We start from the raw sequence: 19,129 nt of genomic DNA on the forward strand, positions 1-19,129 counted from the left end.
AAATGGAACCCAAAGACCCCATGCTATTTGGAAGGAGTGAGAGATACTCAAGGAATAAAGTGGAAGATGAGTCAAAGAAAGGGCTGCATTGTTACCAACACTATGTTGTAGGAAGGGTTTTCTGAGTCAAGGGTCTGCCTTGCCACCCTGTTCCAAGAAGATAGATATTAGATGGGCTAGGGGAGGTATAGGGAGGTGCCACTTTCTTTTAGAATATAAGCCTACTGACAGCGGGGATCATGCTTCCTATTTTCAAGGAACAGCTTAAAACTGGGTCCTAAGAGGTTTTGCTCACTGACTCCCATTAGCTGCTCTTTGAGGAATTTGAATGAAGATTTACGATGAGCCATGGACCTAGTTTTGAATTTGTTAAATTGGAGCAGGTTTAAAAATCCAATGAAGACTTTTTAGAATGGTAAAATACCTTTAACCATTGGATTTGAGCTTAAAATATGGTTAAAATTGTAAGCAGCATAGAACTTTCCAAATCCAGAATTAGAAGCCAGTGGAAATGAAGTAATGAATGGAGGGAGTCAGAGACAAAAACAGAAACAAAATAAGTTATTTATTAAGCTTTCCAATTGATGAACTTCCCTAAGAATAGATCATTCTCCCCTCCCCCCCCAAAAAAAATGGAGCCAGTAATAAAACCACACTCTCCCTCTCTTCCTAGGCCTATATTCTTTACATTATGTCAGTGTTACCTAAAATGGAACCCAAAGATCCCATGCAATCTGGACAGAGTGAAGGATACTAAAGGAATAAAGTGGAAGATGAATCAAAGAAAAGGCTGGGTTGTTACCAACACTAGGTTGTAGGAAGGGTTTTCTGAGTACAATTGACTCTCCTCTCCAGCAAGTTAACTGTCAAGATATTTGAAAAAGTGGGAAAAGGAACATTATGGTATGTGTGAAGGAGGGTGGGAACTGAATTTTATTCAATAAAATAAACAACTTTCTGAAAGAGAAAGATTTGTTCACAGCGATAAAGCAAGGACGTTCCTGGTTCAGCTTAAACAAACTGACATCTATATATTACAGATATAATTCTAATATAACCCTCAAAACAAAGAGGCAGTGTGGCACAGCCAATATAGGGCTGGCCTTGGATTCATGAAGATCTGGGTTCAAGTCCTGCCATTGACACCCATTAACTGTATGACCATGGGCTTAACCCCTCGGTGTCCCAGGTGACTCTCAAAGACCTTGGGTTGCAGATCTGCCTCAGTGGAAGGGCCAGATCCAACCCAAAATAATAACAACCAAGCTTCCCAGCAAATAAAACGATTAGCTCTCCTGGTACCAGCTGCTGCTTTGCCCAAAAAGAAAGGAAGCCCCTCTGACCTGTTCTCGGGCACAGAGCCAGGGTGAGGAAAAGGGAGCCACTGCATCTGAGTATTCCTTTACCTCTCCTGGGAAGTCAAATCAACTGCATTTATTAAGCATCTACTATATACCAACCACCATGCTAAGCAGTGGGGATACAAAGACAGGTAAAAGCCAGTCGCTGCTCTTGATCTAATGGAGGAGGCAACATGCAAACAACTCTGGACAAACAAGATAAGTACAGGATAAGAGGGTCAAAGGAGAGAGAGTGGAATTCTTGCATTTTTTACTCTACATCCTCTTCACTATTTCTGGTCTAGTCAGGTCACATAATTACCTTCCTTTCGCTGAACTATATAGCTTGTTCCTCAACTTCTCCTGAGGCTTGGGAGGAAAAGTCATGACTTCTTCATGTGAAGCTATCTCTTAGGGTCATTGTGGATGCTTTTCCTTTCCAAAACAACTCATTGGGTTTGAATCAAGAAGATCCTGCCCTATTGGCAACAGAAAGTTGTCTTCTCACTCCAGTCTCCTGACTTATTACTGCCCCCCTCAAGGAGGGGCAAGTGGGGAGGTTGCCTATAATGAGGTTTCAATTGGCAATGATAATATTGCCAATGACAATATAGGCACTATTCTCATCTCCATTTTACAGATGAGGAAATTGAGGCAGATAGAAGTTAAGTGACTTGTCCAGGGTCATACAGCTAGTAAATGTTTGAAGCAAGATTTGGACTCGGGTCTTCTGGACTCCAGATACAGCTCTCTATCTACTGGACCAACTACCTTAAAGGTAAAGCTATACTAGATGGGGAACCATCAATCATGAAATATTTATGTAAGTTTTTTTTTACTACATTCAAATAATTACACTAAGTATTGCAGTTAAAACAAAGAGGTACAAGATGTGGTCTCTGCCCTCAAGGACCGTCTAATTGAAGAAATAGGACATAGGCATTGGACATGGAGTTCTCTCTCATCTATATCTTATACCTGGTGTCATTGAAGGCATACCTGCTTCTTAAATATGTTTATTGTTATAATCTGATAGAATATAAACTCCTTAAGGTCAGGAACTATTTGGTTTTGATTTTTTTTAATCTTTAGCATCCTCAGCTCCTAGCACAATGATTTACATGTAGTAGGTGCTTAATAAATGTTCATTGGGTTGCAGATAACTAACAGTAAGATATTGTTATAAGATACCTAACGATATGATGCAGCACACAGTGAAGCAGTATAGGAAATAACTGCAAGAGATCAGATGAGGAGGAGATAAGTATAGGTTCAGATGGTCCAGGGAAGACTCACAGAAGAATGGAGGGCAGCCTAGGCAGAGAAAATGGAATGAATGAAATGCAGAGGCAAGAATACACATGACATATGGTATGTGGTAGGTATACTAATGTGACTGAGACAGAAGGTTTGCCTAGGGGAGTAAAGAGTAGCACAGGGTTAACACTGCACCGAGTACATTAGGGCCACCCTGTGGAAAGCCTTGAATGCCAAGCTAAGGAATCAGAAAATAATATAATAAAGAATCACAGAATAACAGCATGTTAAAACTGGAAGGAGACTTAGAAATTATTTTATAAATGAGGAAACTAAGTTTCTGTGAAGTGACTTGCCAAGGTTCACATAGCTAATTAGGACAAATCTGAGACTGAGTAGCATTGGTGATTGGACTTTATTCTCTAGGATAGTAGAACTATTGAAGTTTTAAGAATGAACCAGACTGGAAAATGCAGAATAGATTAGGGAAAGAAGCTAAGGTACAAGACGTTAAAAAAAGATCTAGAATTTAAGTGCCAAAAGGGGAGCAGTCTTTGATTACTTTCTTACTCATGTTCCTACCAATTATCCATCATCCCTGTTTTTAAAAAATAAAAACATAATCTTTATAAACAATGGAGAATAGCTTTAGGAATAATTTTTAAAATCCTGATATAAGACTGTCAGGTAATAAACCCAGACACTCAGGAGACCTGTTATTTTTCTCTGTCCTGTTTAGATTTTATTCTTCCTTAAGATCCTAGACATGTTTTATTTAAATTTGAAGTTTTTCAGTTTCTTTTCTGTCTTTTCCAATGTTGGCTTTAATACGCTGGGGAAAATTCAATACAAGGACAATGGGAAGAGAGAGAATATATATGTAGCCCCTGGGAGTTTATCAAAGAGAACCTTTGAGTTATGTTTCTCAGGTTTGCAACCAACAGCCTTAGTGACTTGGAGGGCCAATATGCCGTGTGAAGTTCATCTCTGGCTAGTCTGCACTACACCAAGAACATTTGAAAATCTTTAAGAAGATATTTCCTGGAATGCTAAAATTGTATCCACATGATGCCTATATTTACCCAAATAAAAGGAGGGAATTGAGTTAATAAATTCAACAAGCATATCCTATATGCCAGGCGCTGTGTGAGGTACTGGAGACATAAAAATACAAATGAAACAATTCCTGCCCTCAAGAATCTTCCGCTCTAACAAGGGAACTACGCCACATACAATGAAGTATAGCAAAAAGATGGCTATTTTAAGACCAAATGAGAAATCCTGACAAACTGATCTAGAGAAATTTGGAGAGAGGAAGATAATTTTCAACTGGGAATACAGGGAAATCAAAGAAGAAAAAGAAGGCTTTTAAAGGCAAGAGCTGTGGAGGGAGCATATTTCAGGCATACGGGATGGTCTGTGCCAAGGGTTCTGAACCTTTTTTGTGTCCTGGACCCCTTTGACAGTCTCATGAAGTTTATGGATCCTTCATCAGAATCATGTTTTTAAATGCATAAAGTAAAATCCAAAGAATTACATAGGAAGACAATTACATTGAATTAAAGAAGTAATTTTCCCCACCTACATTCACAGACCCTCTGAAATCATGGAACCCTGACCAATGCGAATGCCCAGAGGCAGAAGAACATAAGGAAAGAGATGGGAACAGCTAATAATTGTTAAGTCGGCCCAGAAGTGCCTGAGAGGGAATATTGTGAAATGGGTCAGGAAAGGTAAACCAGAGCCAAATTGTAGAAGAGTTTTAAATATCAGGCTGGTGACTTTGTATTTTATCCAAGAGGGGATCGCTGTAGTTTTTTGAGTAAGAAAGTAACAATCATATGTGTTAAATTAGGAAGATTAAGATGAGAGATTTAGAGTAGAAAGAGACCTTAAAGGTCACAGAGTCCAATTTTTCCACTTTACTGATGAGCAAAGTGAGGCCTAGAGAGGTTAAGTCGTTTGCTCAAGGTCACACAGCTGGGACTTCAACCCAAGCCCCTGGGCTCAAAGCCATTGCTTTTTTTTTTTAATCCTATGTCCTATTTGATCGCTGGAGGAAATAAATGCTCCACATTTTGCCCTCCTTTGGTTATGTTGTTCCCTATGTCTAGAATGCCTATTGAACTGAATTTAATAATGCAATTTCATAATTCAACTCAGGAGAGGAGGCGTGATTTAGCTGGGCCTTAAGGAATGGATAAGGTTTTATAGATGAATGGAAGAGTAACATTCTGAATGAAGTAAAGAGCATAGTCAAAGACATGGGGGCAGGAATACACAAATCGTATGCAGGGGACTGGGAAGAAATTCATTTGAGTGAAATATAAAGCTTGTATGAGGGAATAACGGAAGATAAGATTGGAAAGGTACATTGGGAATGCCACGCTTGGGAGTTGGTACTTGATTCTCTAGGCTAGAATTTCTTAACTTGGGGTTCATGAAATTTATTTAATGTTTTAATATATGTTGTTAATATAATTGGTTTCCTTTGTAATCCTATGTATCTTATTTAATATATTAATTATATTACATATTATATATAAATATCATATTTAATATATTTATAACATTTCAAATGTTATTCTAAGTAGGGGTACATAGGCTTCACCAGAATGCTGATGGATGGGGGGAAGGAGGTGGTCCACAACACACAAAAAGATTCAGAACCTCTACTCTAGGCATTTGGGAGCCACTGAAGGTTTCTGAGCCATAGAGTTACATAAGAAAGGCTATGTTTTAAAATTAATCTCTCAGTGCTATGGAGGGTAGAATAAGAAAAGGTTCACCTTTAAAAAGAACAACAAAATCAGTTATAAGGATATTACATTATCCCAAGTATGAATCAATAATAAGGTCAAAAAAGTGACAGCAAACATGGGAAATAAGAAACAGATAACAAGAAAAATGACAAAGAATGAACAGGACTGTGGAAGGTACAGGAAAAAAGGACGAGTGAAATATGGCTGAGATCTTAAGTTTGGATAGCTAGGAGAAGGATGACTAATTTAAATAAGGAAGTCAGAGGACAAAGATGTCAAGGTCAGTTTTAAACATGTTGACCTTGAGGCGCTGGCATGGAGTTCAAGTAGACATGCTCAGTCACCGACCTTATCTCAGTACATGTTGGAGACTGTATTTTGCAATTGAAAGGGCACTGGATTTGGAATCAAGACCCAGACTGAAATCACAGCTCTTCCATTTGCTACCTGTGTGGCTTTGGGCTAGTCATTTCCCATTTTCTCATCTGCAAAATGAGGGGGGGGTTTATCTACATGAACTTTAAGGTTCATGAACTCTAGCTCTAAACCTATGAGTCTATGGTCCTATTCCCTTGCACATACTCTTTGTTTGAATTATTGGTCATCTTCCATACATATGCCACACTTCTATAACTCCACACCTTAGCTCATGCTGTTCCCTATACCTAGAACAAGGGTGGGAAACCAGCTGCCTTGAGGCCACACGTGGCCTTCTTGGTCCTCAAGTGCAGCCCTTTGACTGAATCCAAACTTTGTGGGCCACGTGTGGCCTTGAGGCTGCAGGTTCCCCACCTCTGGTCTAGCATGTCATCCTTCCTCTCTCCCCACACCTTTACACAATTCCTACACATCCCTTAAAGTTAAACTCAACTGCACCACCTTCAGGAAGTTTTCCCCTTACTTCCTCCTTGGATCTCACATAACACTTTATAACTCTCTTACACACTTATCATCTCTTGTTTTATACAACATATATGTATAAAGCTATATATGTATATGTATATGTCATCTCTCCCTACTGGCCTTTAAGCTCTATCAAGACAGGAGAGTGGCACAGTGAAATTTCCTGTCTCTCACACTGTCCAACAATGCACTCTGCTTCCAGAACAGTATTTAGAAATACCTGTGAGGGTGGGGAGTGTTAGAATTGGTTTGGGTTGTTTTGGCGGGGAGGGGTTCTTGTTTTGGTGGAGGGGCTAGACTAGTAATTTCATTGGTAATAAATGAATGTTTCCAATAAGGACACTCCTGTCAATACAGATCGGCACCTGCGCTGCCACTGATAGACTAAGAGAATTATCTGAAATAGTAAGAAAATAAGTGACTTGCAAAGGGTCATACAGACAGTATGTGTCAAGAGGCAAAAACTGAACCCAGATCTTCATGACTGAGACTATCTCCTATACCTCATTACCCTTTTTCCCCCTTTCTTTTTTTTCTGAGACAATTGGGCTTAAGTGACTTGCCCAGGGTCACAAAGCTAGTGTCTGAGGCTGGATTTGAATTCAGATCCTCTTGACTCCAAGGCCTATGCTCTATCCACTGCATCACCCAGCTACCCCCACCACCACCACCACATTGCCTTTCAAACATTTGTTAAATGAATTAAATTGCACTTTCTACCCATGAAGAGCTTAATAATCTCCATTATTTGCTTTTCTCATGATGGTCTGGGTGGCCAAACTAATACCAAGTATTCTGTTTTCTAAGAACAATCCAAGGCCTAGTGAGGTTGGATGACAGTGATATGGCAGCAGAGAGAGAATTTACTCTCACAAGATCTCCAACTTTGGAGCTGGCCTCCTGAGCTCTAAATGGAGCTCACGGTTTGAAAATCTACTATGTTACTAGTGCCAAGGAGGGAAACGCTTGCCAAATGAGAAATAAACAGCTTCTCTTTCTACAACTTCCCAGCTTTTTGTGAGAGAACCTGAACGAAGACTGGGGATAAAAGGGGACATCCGTCTGCATGCCTTCTTCAGGGAGATCAACTGGGAGGACCTTGAACGAAAGGAGATTGAGCCGCCATTCAAACCCAAAGTGGTAAGGTCTTAACACCCCTTCTGTACTTCCCCATTATAAAACAGTTACAAGGCACCACTTAAAATCATGCCCCCATTCTCCCCAATCCTACATAATTTTAGCTCACGGTGTCATTACTGGGTTCCAAAATGGTGGTAGAAAAGAAATAGTGGAAGCCTTTGTTACTGGTACACTGAGAGGGCTGATTCATATCAGCTGACATTTCAACCACACACAGTAGGTGAGCATGAACAAGAAATGAACCAAATAGTGTGTGCTTACCTTGGGCTATACACATTGGTTCAAAATATAGCTACAGGGCAGCAAATGAGTTTGTTTTATGAGGTTAATCTCAATATTATGTATTACTCAAAGTTACTAGATAGCACTCTGCTTCTCATCTCGTACCAACAATCTGCAATTTTCTTTCTACTTACATATCACTTTTCTTGGTTAGCCTACATCAGATAAGTACACTTTGTGTTTGCAAATAACTCTGCCTTAATTGACTTCAGGAGAACTCACTAGGTGAAATAATATGAAAGGCAGGATTTATTCATTCAATGAATAAACATTTGTTAAGTTTAGGTCTCTGTGCTAAATATTGGGGATATAACGATAAAATGGAAGAGTTTCTGCCCTCAGAGAGCTTATATTCTATGAAGTGAAATAGCACATACACAGATGAATACAAAGGTAGGACACTAACTATGATGGAGGATCATAAGGTGTAAAGTGCTGGACTAAACCAGGAGTGGGGAACTTGTGGCCTTGAGACCACATGTGGCCTTCTAGATCCTTAAGTGGGGCCTTTTAGATTCACCTTGAGGCCACATGCGGCCTTCTAGATCGTTAAGCATGACCTTTTAGATTCAGCCAAAAGGTCATATTTAATGATCTAGAAGGCCGCATGTGGCCTCGAGGCCACAGATTCTCACCCCTGACTAAACTGTGCCTTCCAGTGACCTAGGGATTCAAGGAAGTGAAATTTAAGGAGTGCATTCTAGCTATGGGGGATAGTTTGTTCAAAGACCCAGAGAAGGGCAAAAGGGTTTTGAATGTGGGAAATAAGTGGGTCAGTTTGGTTAAAACACAATGGAATATGTGAAGGGAAGTAATATGAGATCAGCAGTGGAAATATAGGTTGGAGGCAGACTGTGAAGGGCTTAAAATATCAGGCATAGGAGTTTTTATTTTATCTTAGAGGCAGCAGGAAGCCAGTGAAGCTTCCTGAGCAAGAGGGTGCCATGGTCAGAGCTGTGCTTTAGGAATATGGATTGGAGGAGCAAGTGGCAGGAGGCAGGGAGATCAAATATACTTATGGTTATAATCCAGCTGGGAGAAGATGAAAGGCTGAACAGTAGGAGTGATTCTACGAGCAGAGAGAAAGGGAATAGGTGGAACAGATATTGGAGAGATAGATGAGAAGAGATTGAGCCACCATCCAAACCAAAAGTGGTAAGGACTTAACACTCCTTTTTACACTTCCCTATTCTCCTACAATTTGATGAAACCTCTACCAGGCCCCAACTAGCCCTATCCCTACATAATTTCAGTTCATTGTACCATTACTGGGTTCCAAAATGGTGATGGAGACAAGCTAGTAGAAAACTCTAACTGGTATTTTTTTTGACCTGGAGCAAACAACACAAGCCATACCCTAGGGAAGCATCATGAAAGGTACCATCAATTTAGGAGATGGGGGGATAAGGAGCAGACTCTAGTCTGTGCAAGGAGACAGAGACTCCAGGATACCACAAGGCCACCGCTGTGAAGGTAGCTCATTCTGCCCCACCTCCAAAGGAAGAAGACCGTTAGGTAGCTTTCTATTTAAACAGAAACCGACCTTAGCACCTCATTGTAAAGAATAATGAGTTGTTTCTTCAAGCATGTCATCCAAGGAGCTTTATTATTTGGCAGGGGGGGGAAGGGTAGAGTGGTACACAGATATATGCTTCCAAAGAAAATCTCTCAAAGTTTCATGCTAATGCTGGAAGGATCTTGGGTATTGTCTAGTCTGGCTCCTTAATTTTACAAGAGACTAGGGACCCAGAAGAGATGACTGAAGATTGTGACTTTATGGTTGGCTTTTAAGCCATGTATCAATAATCTTGGTTTGAAACTAGATTGGTCAGATCGCACATGTCTGTGGGACATATCTAGAGTGACAGACTTCAGAAGAGGTTAATAAGGGAAACATGTTAAGCCATATTTCTTTTTATAAACTAAGTAATATAAAGAGATAACCTATTATAGGTTAGGAAGAAAGACCTGAAATACACAAAGTTGACTAGAAAAATGAAAAGCAAAGTGAAACAAAACTGATGGCCTTCTTGCTAAATTTGCCAAAGTTTTAGCTGATAGTTAAGGCATTCTTCACCTTAACAGATGTAAATATTCTCTCTAAGGTTGAGGGATAGTGAAGAGTAAAAAGTAGGATTTCCCCAGGGGATAAGTTTCTTTACCCCAAGACCAAAAAGTTTCTTTACTGGAGAATCTGTAAAAATAGTGCTCAAAACAATGAGCACATGAGAGAAAACTCACTGGAGATAACCTGAGGGGTTAAGGAAGCAGATGAAACTAGATCTAAATGGCTGAGTGTCAGTAGACTGAATTGCCCAGTTTCCAGGCAGTACAGACTTCCAGGCTAAAGTCTTTAAATAGGCATCACTAGGGGTAGGACATAGATGGAGATATTAAAGCTGACTGATTAGTTTATGTGTGTATTTCCCTTTTATGATGAGCTCATCTTGGATTGAAAATGTTACCTAATTCTTATAATTTTATTCATTCTCTCTTGGTTTCTGAATTTTCTCCACAGTAGGTGGAGGCAGTATCTTATTGCTAGCTTGATTACCATTCAGACAGACCTTGAGTAGTATGGGGAATGTGGAAGGAGGAGGGGCAGAGAGAAAAAAGGGGATATCAGTGTCTTTCCCCATGTCCTATTTGTTTTGGAGGTAGGGAGAAACAGGATGGAAAGGCCCCTGGATCCTGGTAATCTCTGTCATTCCTTTATAATGAAACACAACTCGGAATGCTCTGGACCATAACAAATGTCAAGTTAAGAAATCATGTCTATATAATATATGTAAAGTACTTTTCAAACCTGCATTTTGCACTGTAAAAATTTTTATTGTCATCAGCATAGATCAGGTCTATAGAAGTATTTCTTGGAAAGGCAGATGCTCTCAAAGTCAACCTATTCATTGTCAGAGCTGATGGCTGTTAAGGCCCAGGTACACCTTGTTCACCACATCAAAATAGAGGTAATCCAAGTATAACTCTGCTCTCAGTACTGCTTCTTTGGGATACCCCTTTTGAAGGCATTCAACAGGCTTATCCATTGTAGTACTCACGTTCAAAATGTGACATACCTATAGCTTAGGTTTTTTTGTCACAACTTAGGAATTTATTTGTGGCATTTAGCAATATAACCATCACCCCAGTGGGTGTCCAGTCAAAAGTTATGCTATTCATGTCATCCAATATCTGAAGGTAAAAGATGACTTCCTATACAGGTCAGCCTGAATCATTCAGCATACAAATGGAGGTTTTGAACTAGGATTGGCATCCTTAGGCTGATTTCAGGAAATTCAGCCATCCATCAACTCCACAGCTTGCTTGGGGTAACAGGAGAAGGTAAAGAGGGTACCACTATTTTTTCTTAGAGTCATTTAGGTGGTACAGTGGGCCTAGAGGCAGGAAGACCTGAATTCAAATCCGGCCTCAGATACTTACTAATTGTGTCACCCTTGGCAAGTCACTTAAATGCTGCCTCAATTTTCTCTTCTGTAAAATGGGGATAATACCAGCACTCCCCCCCCATTCTCCCACCCTCCCCATCCCAGCCCAGTGTAGTCATGAGGATCAAATGAGATATTTGTAAAGTGTTTAGCACAGTGCCTGGCATCAAGGTGGTACTAAATAAATGCTTATTGCCTTCCCTCTATTCCCCGGTACATGGAAGATTTTTTGTTTAACCTTTGGGGCTTGCCTTCCAGTATATCTGCTGTCATGTAATAACCCTTCAGAGGTTCATAGGAGTCTAAATTTAGAGCTGGGAAGGACGTTAGAGGTCACCCAGTTCCATCCTCTCAGGAAGGCTTAGGGAAATGAAGTAATTTCCCAAAGTCACTCAGCTAGGTGTATTGGGAATCAAGATGGGCTCTTAGCACTTATTCAACCAAGTGCCCTTGAAGAGTTTGGCCTTTGTTTCCTTGATTAAATTGGGAGTCTGACCTCCTTGCCTCAAAGGAAAACCTAGTTTACATGGGTTTGAGTGACATGTTTGTGACATCAGAGGCTTTTAGACCACGTGGGTTAAAGTCACATTTTTTGTGACGATTTTAGGTCGCGTGTGACTCACCTTTGACCCTGAACAAGATATACAAAAGCAAAGGTTGGCTTTCTTTTTTCGGAGCTCTGAGCCGCAGCAGGAATGGTGCATGACTCTAGGCTAGCCATTGTTATTAGCTCCCCGGCTTTGATGTTGATGCTTCTCTGGTAACTATGAATTGAGATTTGAATCAGACAAGGTCTGTCTGTTGATGTTTGTAATTTGTTTGTATTTGCTCTGAAGTTCAGGGTGCTGGCTTTTCCCCCAGAACTAAGTGAATGATATTTGTATGCTGGATTAAAGTAAGATTGTTAACCCCTTAACGTTGCTTTCCTTAGTAAGGCAGATCAAAAGAACCTGGGCTTGCAGCATTCTGTGTGCTGGTTGTTGTTGGTTTTACACCCCCACAGCAGCTGCTAGCCGGATTGTTGAAACACTAGGAAAGCGCGGAACTGTGATTCGAACTTTGATCCCCTGGGTCCCAATCCAGCATTCTCTCCATTGTCCCACACTACAGTGCTAAGCAAGGAAAGATGGGAGTTGTGTAATCAAAGAGTGCTCCCTATGGCCCACACGTCAAAGAATGATGGTTTTGTGGGGTGGGCTCCCTGAGAGGTTAAGTGGCACTGTGGATAAAGCACTGGGTCTGAAGTCAGGAAGACTCATCTTCATGAGTTCAAATTTGGCCTCAGACACTTACTAGCTGTGTGACCCTGGGCGAATCTCTTAACCCTTTTTGCCTCAGTTTCCTCATCTGTAAAATGAGCTGGTGAAGAAAATGGCAAACCACTACAGTATCTCTGCAAATAAAATCCCAGATGGGCTCACAGCTAGTCAGGAATGACTAAATAACAACATTCCCAGTGACATGCTTTCCAATAAAGATTGTATTTGGTGGATAAATTGAGCAGGTCTGACTCAGGCCCATCCCTAGTTACTTTAGATTAGATTCATTAGGGGAGGTGGTCACAACCCTCAAAGACTTGACTCCAGAAGTGTTGAATGTGGACCTTGTAGGTGTCTCATGGGAAACCTCTAAATGGTGGTTTGTAATCCACCTTCCCTCCTCCTTACCCGATTGTGACTTAAGTATATAACCCGGGCTTTTACTTCAGCTAAGACAACATTCCTCACTCTGAAACTGATTAATTAAACTTCTTGATTACCGGCACTCCTATCTCTAGGCTTGCTTTGTGTGGCTCTGAGCATTCTTAGGTTAGAGACTGACTCAGTAAAAATCTTGTTAACAGTACAGACATGAATAGTGACACTCATGGTCATTCAGGGGTTTACAAGAGGTTCACTTAGCAATAACGTGGAAAGGATATTCATTGAAGATCTAATAATCAGCTTGAGCAGACACATCCCACCCCCTCCTTACCCTCACCTTCACACAGCAACAATCTGGGCAGCACGGCAGGGCATAGTCACTCCCATGGCCTTAGTGTACCTTCTGCCAAGTCTGAAGAGCCCAGAATCTGGGTGGGCTTTTTAATGCCTTGACGTGACCAGGAAGCCAAATAGGTAGCTACCAGAATCTCCCTATCTAGGAGACAGCTTCTTTGTCTTTTAGGAAGAGAACTATCCTAATCTGTGGGGATTGAGGAGATAGAGGGGCTGGCAGATAATGATCCCGTGACAGTAGGGGAAATAGAATAGGTAGGAGGATAAGAAAAGCCATGCCGTCCTTCTTCAACACAGCCCCTAAGGGAGAAGGCAAACAGTCACAGCAGCTTTACACTGAAAGCGAATTGGTTGAAATGAAATATAAGGAGCATTCACCAAACAACGGAATTTCAGAGTTGTCCATGAGCACTAAATGTTTAGTGGTCGATCTACTTTCCTTCCAGCCTCCTAGCATAGGTTAGAATTTCTTCTACCTCTTCATAGCCTTCGTTATCCTTGAAATCTTTCAGGGTTTAAATAGCGGCTCTTCCATTTTTCAGTTGTTTTTCAGTCGTGTCCATCTGTTTGTGATCCCATTTGGGGTTTTCTTGGCAAAGATTCTGGAGTGTTTTGCCATTTCCTTCTCCAGCTCATTTTACAGATGAGGAAACTGAGGCAAACAGGGTTAAGTGACTTGCCCAGGGTCACACAACTAGTGAGTGTCTGCGGCCAGATTTGAACTCATTGAGTCTTTCTAACTCCAGACCTAGCGCTCTGTGCCCTATGGAGCCACCCAGCTGCCCCATAAATCTCACATCATACAGATAGGAATAAAAGAGCTAGTACTTTAACCCAGGTTTTGCAATTTCTAATCCCGGAACTCTTTCCTCTACACCACATTGCCTATACAAGGTTATGCTGATGAATGTTTAACAACCACTCTCCAGGAAAAAAAAAAAACTGTGTGTGTATGTCTCTGTAAACTTACACATATGGATGTATGTATAAATATATGCACACATACATAATACAGATACACCTATGTTTATGCAAAATACACTTTTAAGTTTAATCGGCATTATTAATATTTTCATCACTTTTCTTAAATCTAGTAAACCATAGGTTCCCAAAGTGGGTGATACTGCTGGAACAATGGGAGTGGGAGAATGGCAGTAGCCTCAGGTGCAATTGGGGGACATTGAATTAAAATAAGGGGGCAATGAAAGCAGGAAAGAAGAGAAGATAAGAAAATTTTGAAAGCCTATTTGTACATGTTTCCTCTGTTGTGTAACAGAGTTAAAGTCATAGTGACTATATTATTTTCAAAATAAACACACAAAATGCAAGTTACAGTGGATCAGTGGTCAAGTCTGCCAACAGGTCTTAACAAGCAAGTGTTGGCAAGCAAGCATCTCGGGCATTGCTGGGAAGTCCAGCATGTATCAGCAGGAATATGTGCATGGAATGACTTGTTTACAATACGATATTATATGGTTACATGATGCAATATTGTGTCATCAGAATTTCAATGCAAGAAAAATCCTCACAAATTTACAATAAATTATTAAACTTAAGATGCATCACTTTTTTAAATATTTTATTTTTTGGAATAAAGCAAATTTCAAAAACCCATTAAAGAATTAAAGAAAGTAGATTTCCAGGGGGGTGCTGAGTAATTTTTTTTTAAAAAGGGGGCAGTAAGGTAAATAAGTTTGGCAACCTCTGGTCTAGACAATCACAAAACAATAAATCAAGCCCTGGATTAGTAGAGTTTGCTAATTAGATCTCTTGAACCTAAGAGCTAGCTCTAGCACATCCCTCTGATCCCTTTCACTTTCCCTTTTAGGGCAGAGACCAACTTGTACTTTGTGTTCATACCCATGTAACTTAGTACTGGCAGAAACAAAACCACACTCACATTTCTAGAGGCAGTTGCAAATTTCTCCATGCCCTCCACAAAGGCTTGAAGCAAAATGCTCAGTCCTTTGTCTTCTTGTTGACAGCTCTCTTGGTTAAGCCACATGGACAACTGCCTACTTGTCAGTCAATGGGAAGCTCAATTACCAGGGGATGCTGAGAGAGGCTTAATTTCTTTATGATTGGCTTCCCCTATTTCTAGGGATAGGATGACAATATCTGCTTACCTGCCTTTAGTTGGGGACTAGTGCATTCTCTCCCTGTCCTGAAATAACCAAAAGCCACTCCATAAGCAGAAATTTGATTACCTAAATAGATCTAATAGGATTGTCCCCCCTTTGATTCTTCTTTCCCACTGGAGTTCCTGATATACCTTTGTATAAAAATGGCCCCTGACGCTCTACCCAAGCAGATGTTCACTAATACTATGTGTTATGATGCACATGTACCATGGTTAAAAATCATCTCCCTGGGAATATAGTGACTGAATCCAGTAGAAGAATGTTGTTATGTGTTTAATTACCTTGTAAAATAGGCATCAGTCCTGACCCCATCACCAGAATTAGAAGGGAGTTGTTTCAATGTAGATTTTAGACCTGGTTAGAAAAATAAATTTAGTGCCTGATCTGTCTCTCTCTCTCTCCCTCTTTTTTTTTTTTTTTGTTCAAACCTGCTGAAGAAATCTCCAAGCGACTGCAGCAACTTTGATAAAGAATTCCTGAATGAGAAACCACGGCTATCATTTGCTGACAGAACACTGATAAACAGCATGGACCAAAATATGTTCAGCAATTTTTCTTTCATTAACCCTAAGATGGAGAGGATGTTATCCTGAGGATTCAGTATTAGCAGAACCCTTTCTGGACGAAGGGATTTACCCTCTCTCTTTGAACTGGCCCAAACGACACTTATCATGTCCCTTTTTCATCTCAGAGAAGAAAAGAAACACTCACCAGTGAGGACTCCCAGCTTTTACCAATACTCCCCACATTTATCCGTAGAGTAAGCCACCTCTACTTCACTAACGACAAATGTCTTTCGTTACATCTCCTGCCATCTTTTACAGAGTGCTCTCGAATTTCAGGGCATTCGAGAAAGGACTCGCCATGAGGTTCAGATTTGCCACCTCGCTCCCTGCACAGTAGTAATTTACTTGAAAGATGGTACTGCGTACTGTGAAAGATTGAACAACTTAATACTGCCCTAAATTAGCCCCTGCACTTGAGTACAAAGTGCCAATCAATGGACTCTTTGGTGAATCAAGGCACAAACTGCATACGAAACGTCTCAGGACTATAACAGCGAATTGCCAGATGCCGTAACAATTGTCCTCCAGCCTCAGACCAGGAGCTGCTGACCTATTTTACCCCATTCACATCTGTGGAAGCTTAAATGGCCAAAAGAAAACTGAGAACAGTAACAAGGTTTTCATGGGAATCCTTTCACAATAAATGTAGCCTGTCACTTGAGATTTTCAAAACCATTCATTCTGATTATCCATGTCCCCCACACTGTTTTGCAAGAGATAACATTGGTAAGTTGGAAGAACATGTCACCTGGTGTAGTTTTCCCTGGAAGCTGAATAGACTATTTCATCCGATTGTCCTGGCAATGAAGAAATTAAATGTAGAATCTACTAAAGATGATATCAAATTATTTCCCTCAATTAAAACTTGCCTTGACTTTCTACCGATACATTTTTCGCTTGATACCATATTTCATGGCGATCATCCTCACTTTATAAAAGGAAAAGGAACAACTATCACGACAACTGAAAACACCCAACATCATAATACTCCAGGGAGACTAGCCTGTTATCTCTTACATCTCTTTCTGTGCAACGTTCAAGATAAAGAACCGTGCCTGTTACTTACAGTAGTCACCTGTTTAATTAGAATTCTTAGCCAGTGCACTTTGGAAGTGTCATTGCTGTATGTACAGTTTAATAAAATGTTGTGACTTAATGGCAAATTGTATGTGTGTGAAAATGTAATTTTAAAAAATCTAAAAGGCATTAAATTTTATAACTCTCCAACAGTGAAGTTTTATGCCCCCCAATAGTGGATTCTGTGATTTTCAGTCATTAAAAACTGACTAGCATCTACTATTAAAAAAAATCATCTGGGTACTTAAGTTTGTTCATTGTGGATTTGTCGTAAAAGAAAAACACAAATAAGCTTTGTGATAATAATAATAGTTTGCTTTATAAAATATTTTGCCATTTACCAAGCATTTTCCTCACAAAAAGAACAGATAGTGTGCATGTGGTTGTCTTTATTTTACCAAGAAGGAAACTGAGATCCCAAGAGGAGTCACAGGATTCAGAACTGGAAATTACCCCAGAGATAATCTAGTCCAATCTTCCCCATTTTGCAGATGAAGAAACTGAAGCGAAGAGAGCTAAATCCCACTGATGCTAAACCTCAGAGACAGAATTTGAAACCAGGATCTCGGATCCCAGACCCCAGGTTCTTTCCACAGTCTCACATTGCCCTTAAGGAAGTGGCAGATTATGAGGCCTGCAGGTGATATAAAGCCAGGTTTCCAGACAAATCCAGAGCTCATATGTACTATAAGAAGAAATCCATAATACATCATTGAAAGAGCTTCCTTGAGATAGTCTCAAATGATACTTGATTGTCGCTGCCCTTCTCCATTTCAAACGCCTTATATCCCAAAGGGAATCATAAGCTTCCCTCTCTGAGCGCTACAACTTACCATTAGCTGGTGATTTGGCCTTCTCTTAATTATGCAGAAACTCCTTTCATTTAACTCTCCAGATTAATTGTTCACCCTTCTTTGTGTGTCTCTCTGTCTGCGTCTCTCTCTGAATGTCTCTCAATCTCTCTCCTTCCTTCCCTCTCTCTCTCCCCCTTCTTCTATTCTCCCCCCCTTTTCTCGTTTTCTTTCTCCTGTGCTGCTTTCCTCTTATCCAATCTCTTTTCTGTAGCTGGTGAGTTTGCATTCTGCTTGCCTAAAGTCTCTCCCGCTTTTATATTTTATGAATCAGCAGCTGTTTCCTCCTTTAGGTGAGATATCTATATTGGATAGTATTTCTCAATATTTCGAGGATCTGTGATTTTTGTCACTTTGAGAACTCTTTACACCAATGTAGACTGCAAGCCCTCTAAGACAGTCTTAGTGAAATGCTGAAGCCAAAATATTCATTACCCAGAAGCCCACTTCCTCCTGGCTTCCCAGGAACCAACCTGGTGATGGAATCACTCTGACCTAAGGTCACTTCTACTGCATTAGGCTGTATTGGCTAAGGCTTAATAAAAGTCAGGTTGGGGGAAAGAAAATGTAAGCAATTCTTGGGCAGCAAAGGTCGTTGTCCTACAATAGTTAGATCTACCTCCATACAAAGAGGTTTTTAAATAAGAGAATAGAAACTAACAGGTCTTATATTCCCAACCTTCTTCCCACTGAAGAAATCCCTTGTATAACACCTTTAAGTCATTCTAGTCACTACTTGAACAATAAAGCCCATCCCATGTTTAGAAACTCTTAATGGGTAACCTGGTAAGCTCTTTGAGGGCAGGGCTTTTCTGTTTACAGTACAGTTTATTAAATGTTCGTTAGTTGAATACTTAACTGAAGAGATAACCTGGTATAGAGAGCTGGGTTCAAGTCACACCTCCTGACACATACAGGCTGGGTGATCCTGGGCAAGTCATTTAACTTCTCAGTATCCTGGTAACCCTGAGACTATAAGAAGCAGCCCAGGTGCTAGTCTGCAGTAGACAAAGCATCCCTACTGGAAGGCCCTCATACCAGTGAAATTACAGGTCCAATGCAAAAGAAAATGTAGCTGAAATCTGTATCTGTGTACTTCCACGTAGTAATTCTGGTTCCGCCCTTTGAAAAATACAAAATAAATGTACTCCATCTTCCATGCTTGAAGATGGCTAGTATATTTCCCAGTGTTTTATTCTCTAGGCTAAACGTCCCTAGTTACTTCAACTCTTACTCATAGGATATAATTTCCAAATTTCTGACAACCTGTGTTTTTTTTTTTAGGGGAAGCATTCTAATTTGTCAATATCTCCCTTAAAGCACCCAGAGCTAGATACAGGATGGCACACCAGACAAGGACTGATCACAGC

General features: G+C 40.4%; 1 protein-coding gene across 1 annotated transcript in view; it reads left to right on the top strand.

Moving 5' to 3' along the window:
- Window positions 1-17,007, top strand: part of PRKCQ (protein kinase C theta) — a 217,549-nt gene extending 200,542 nt beyond the window's left edge. The window contains exons 17-18 of the mRNA XM_036762109.1: window positions 7,274-7,402; window positions 15,703-17,007. Of these exons, the coding sequence (XP_036618004.1) occupies window positions 7,274-7,402; window positions 15,703-15,858 (285 nt within the window). The 3' untranslated portion in view covers window positions 15,859-17,007. The remainder of the gene's footprint in view (window positions 1-7,273; window positions 7,403-15,702) is intronic.
- The last annotated feature ends 2,122 nt before the right edge of the window (window positions 17,008-19,129 follow it).

Source organism: Trichosurus vulpecula, chromosome 5, assembly GCF_011100635.1.
Source record: "Trichosurus vulpecula isolate mTriVul1 chromosome 5, mTriVul1.pri, whole genome shotgun sequence".
Lineage (NCBI taxonomy): Eukaryota > Metazoa > Chordata > Mammalia > Diprotodontia > Phalangeridae > Trichosurus > Trichosurus vulpecula.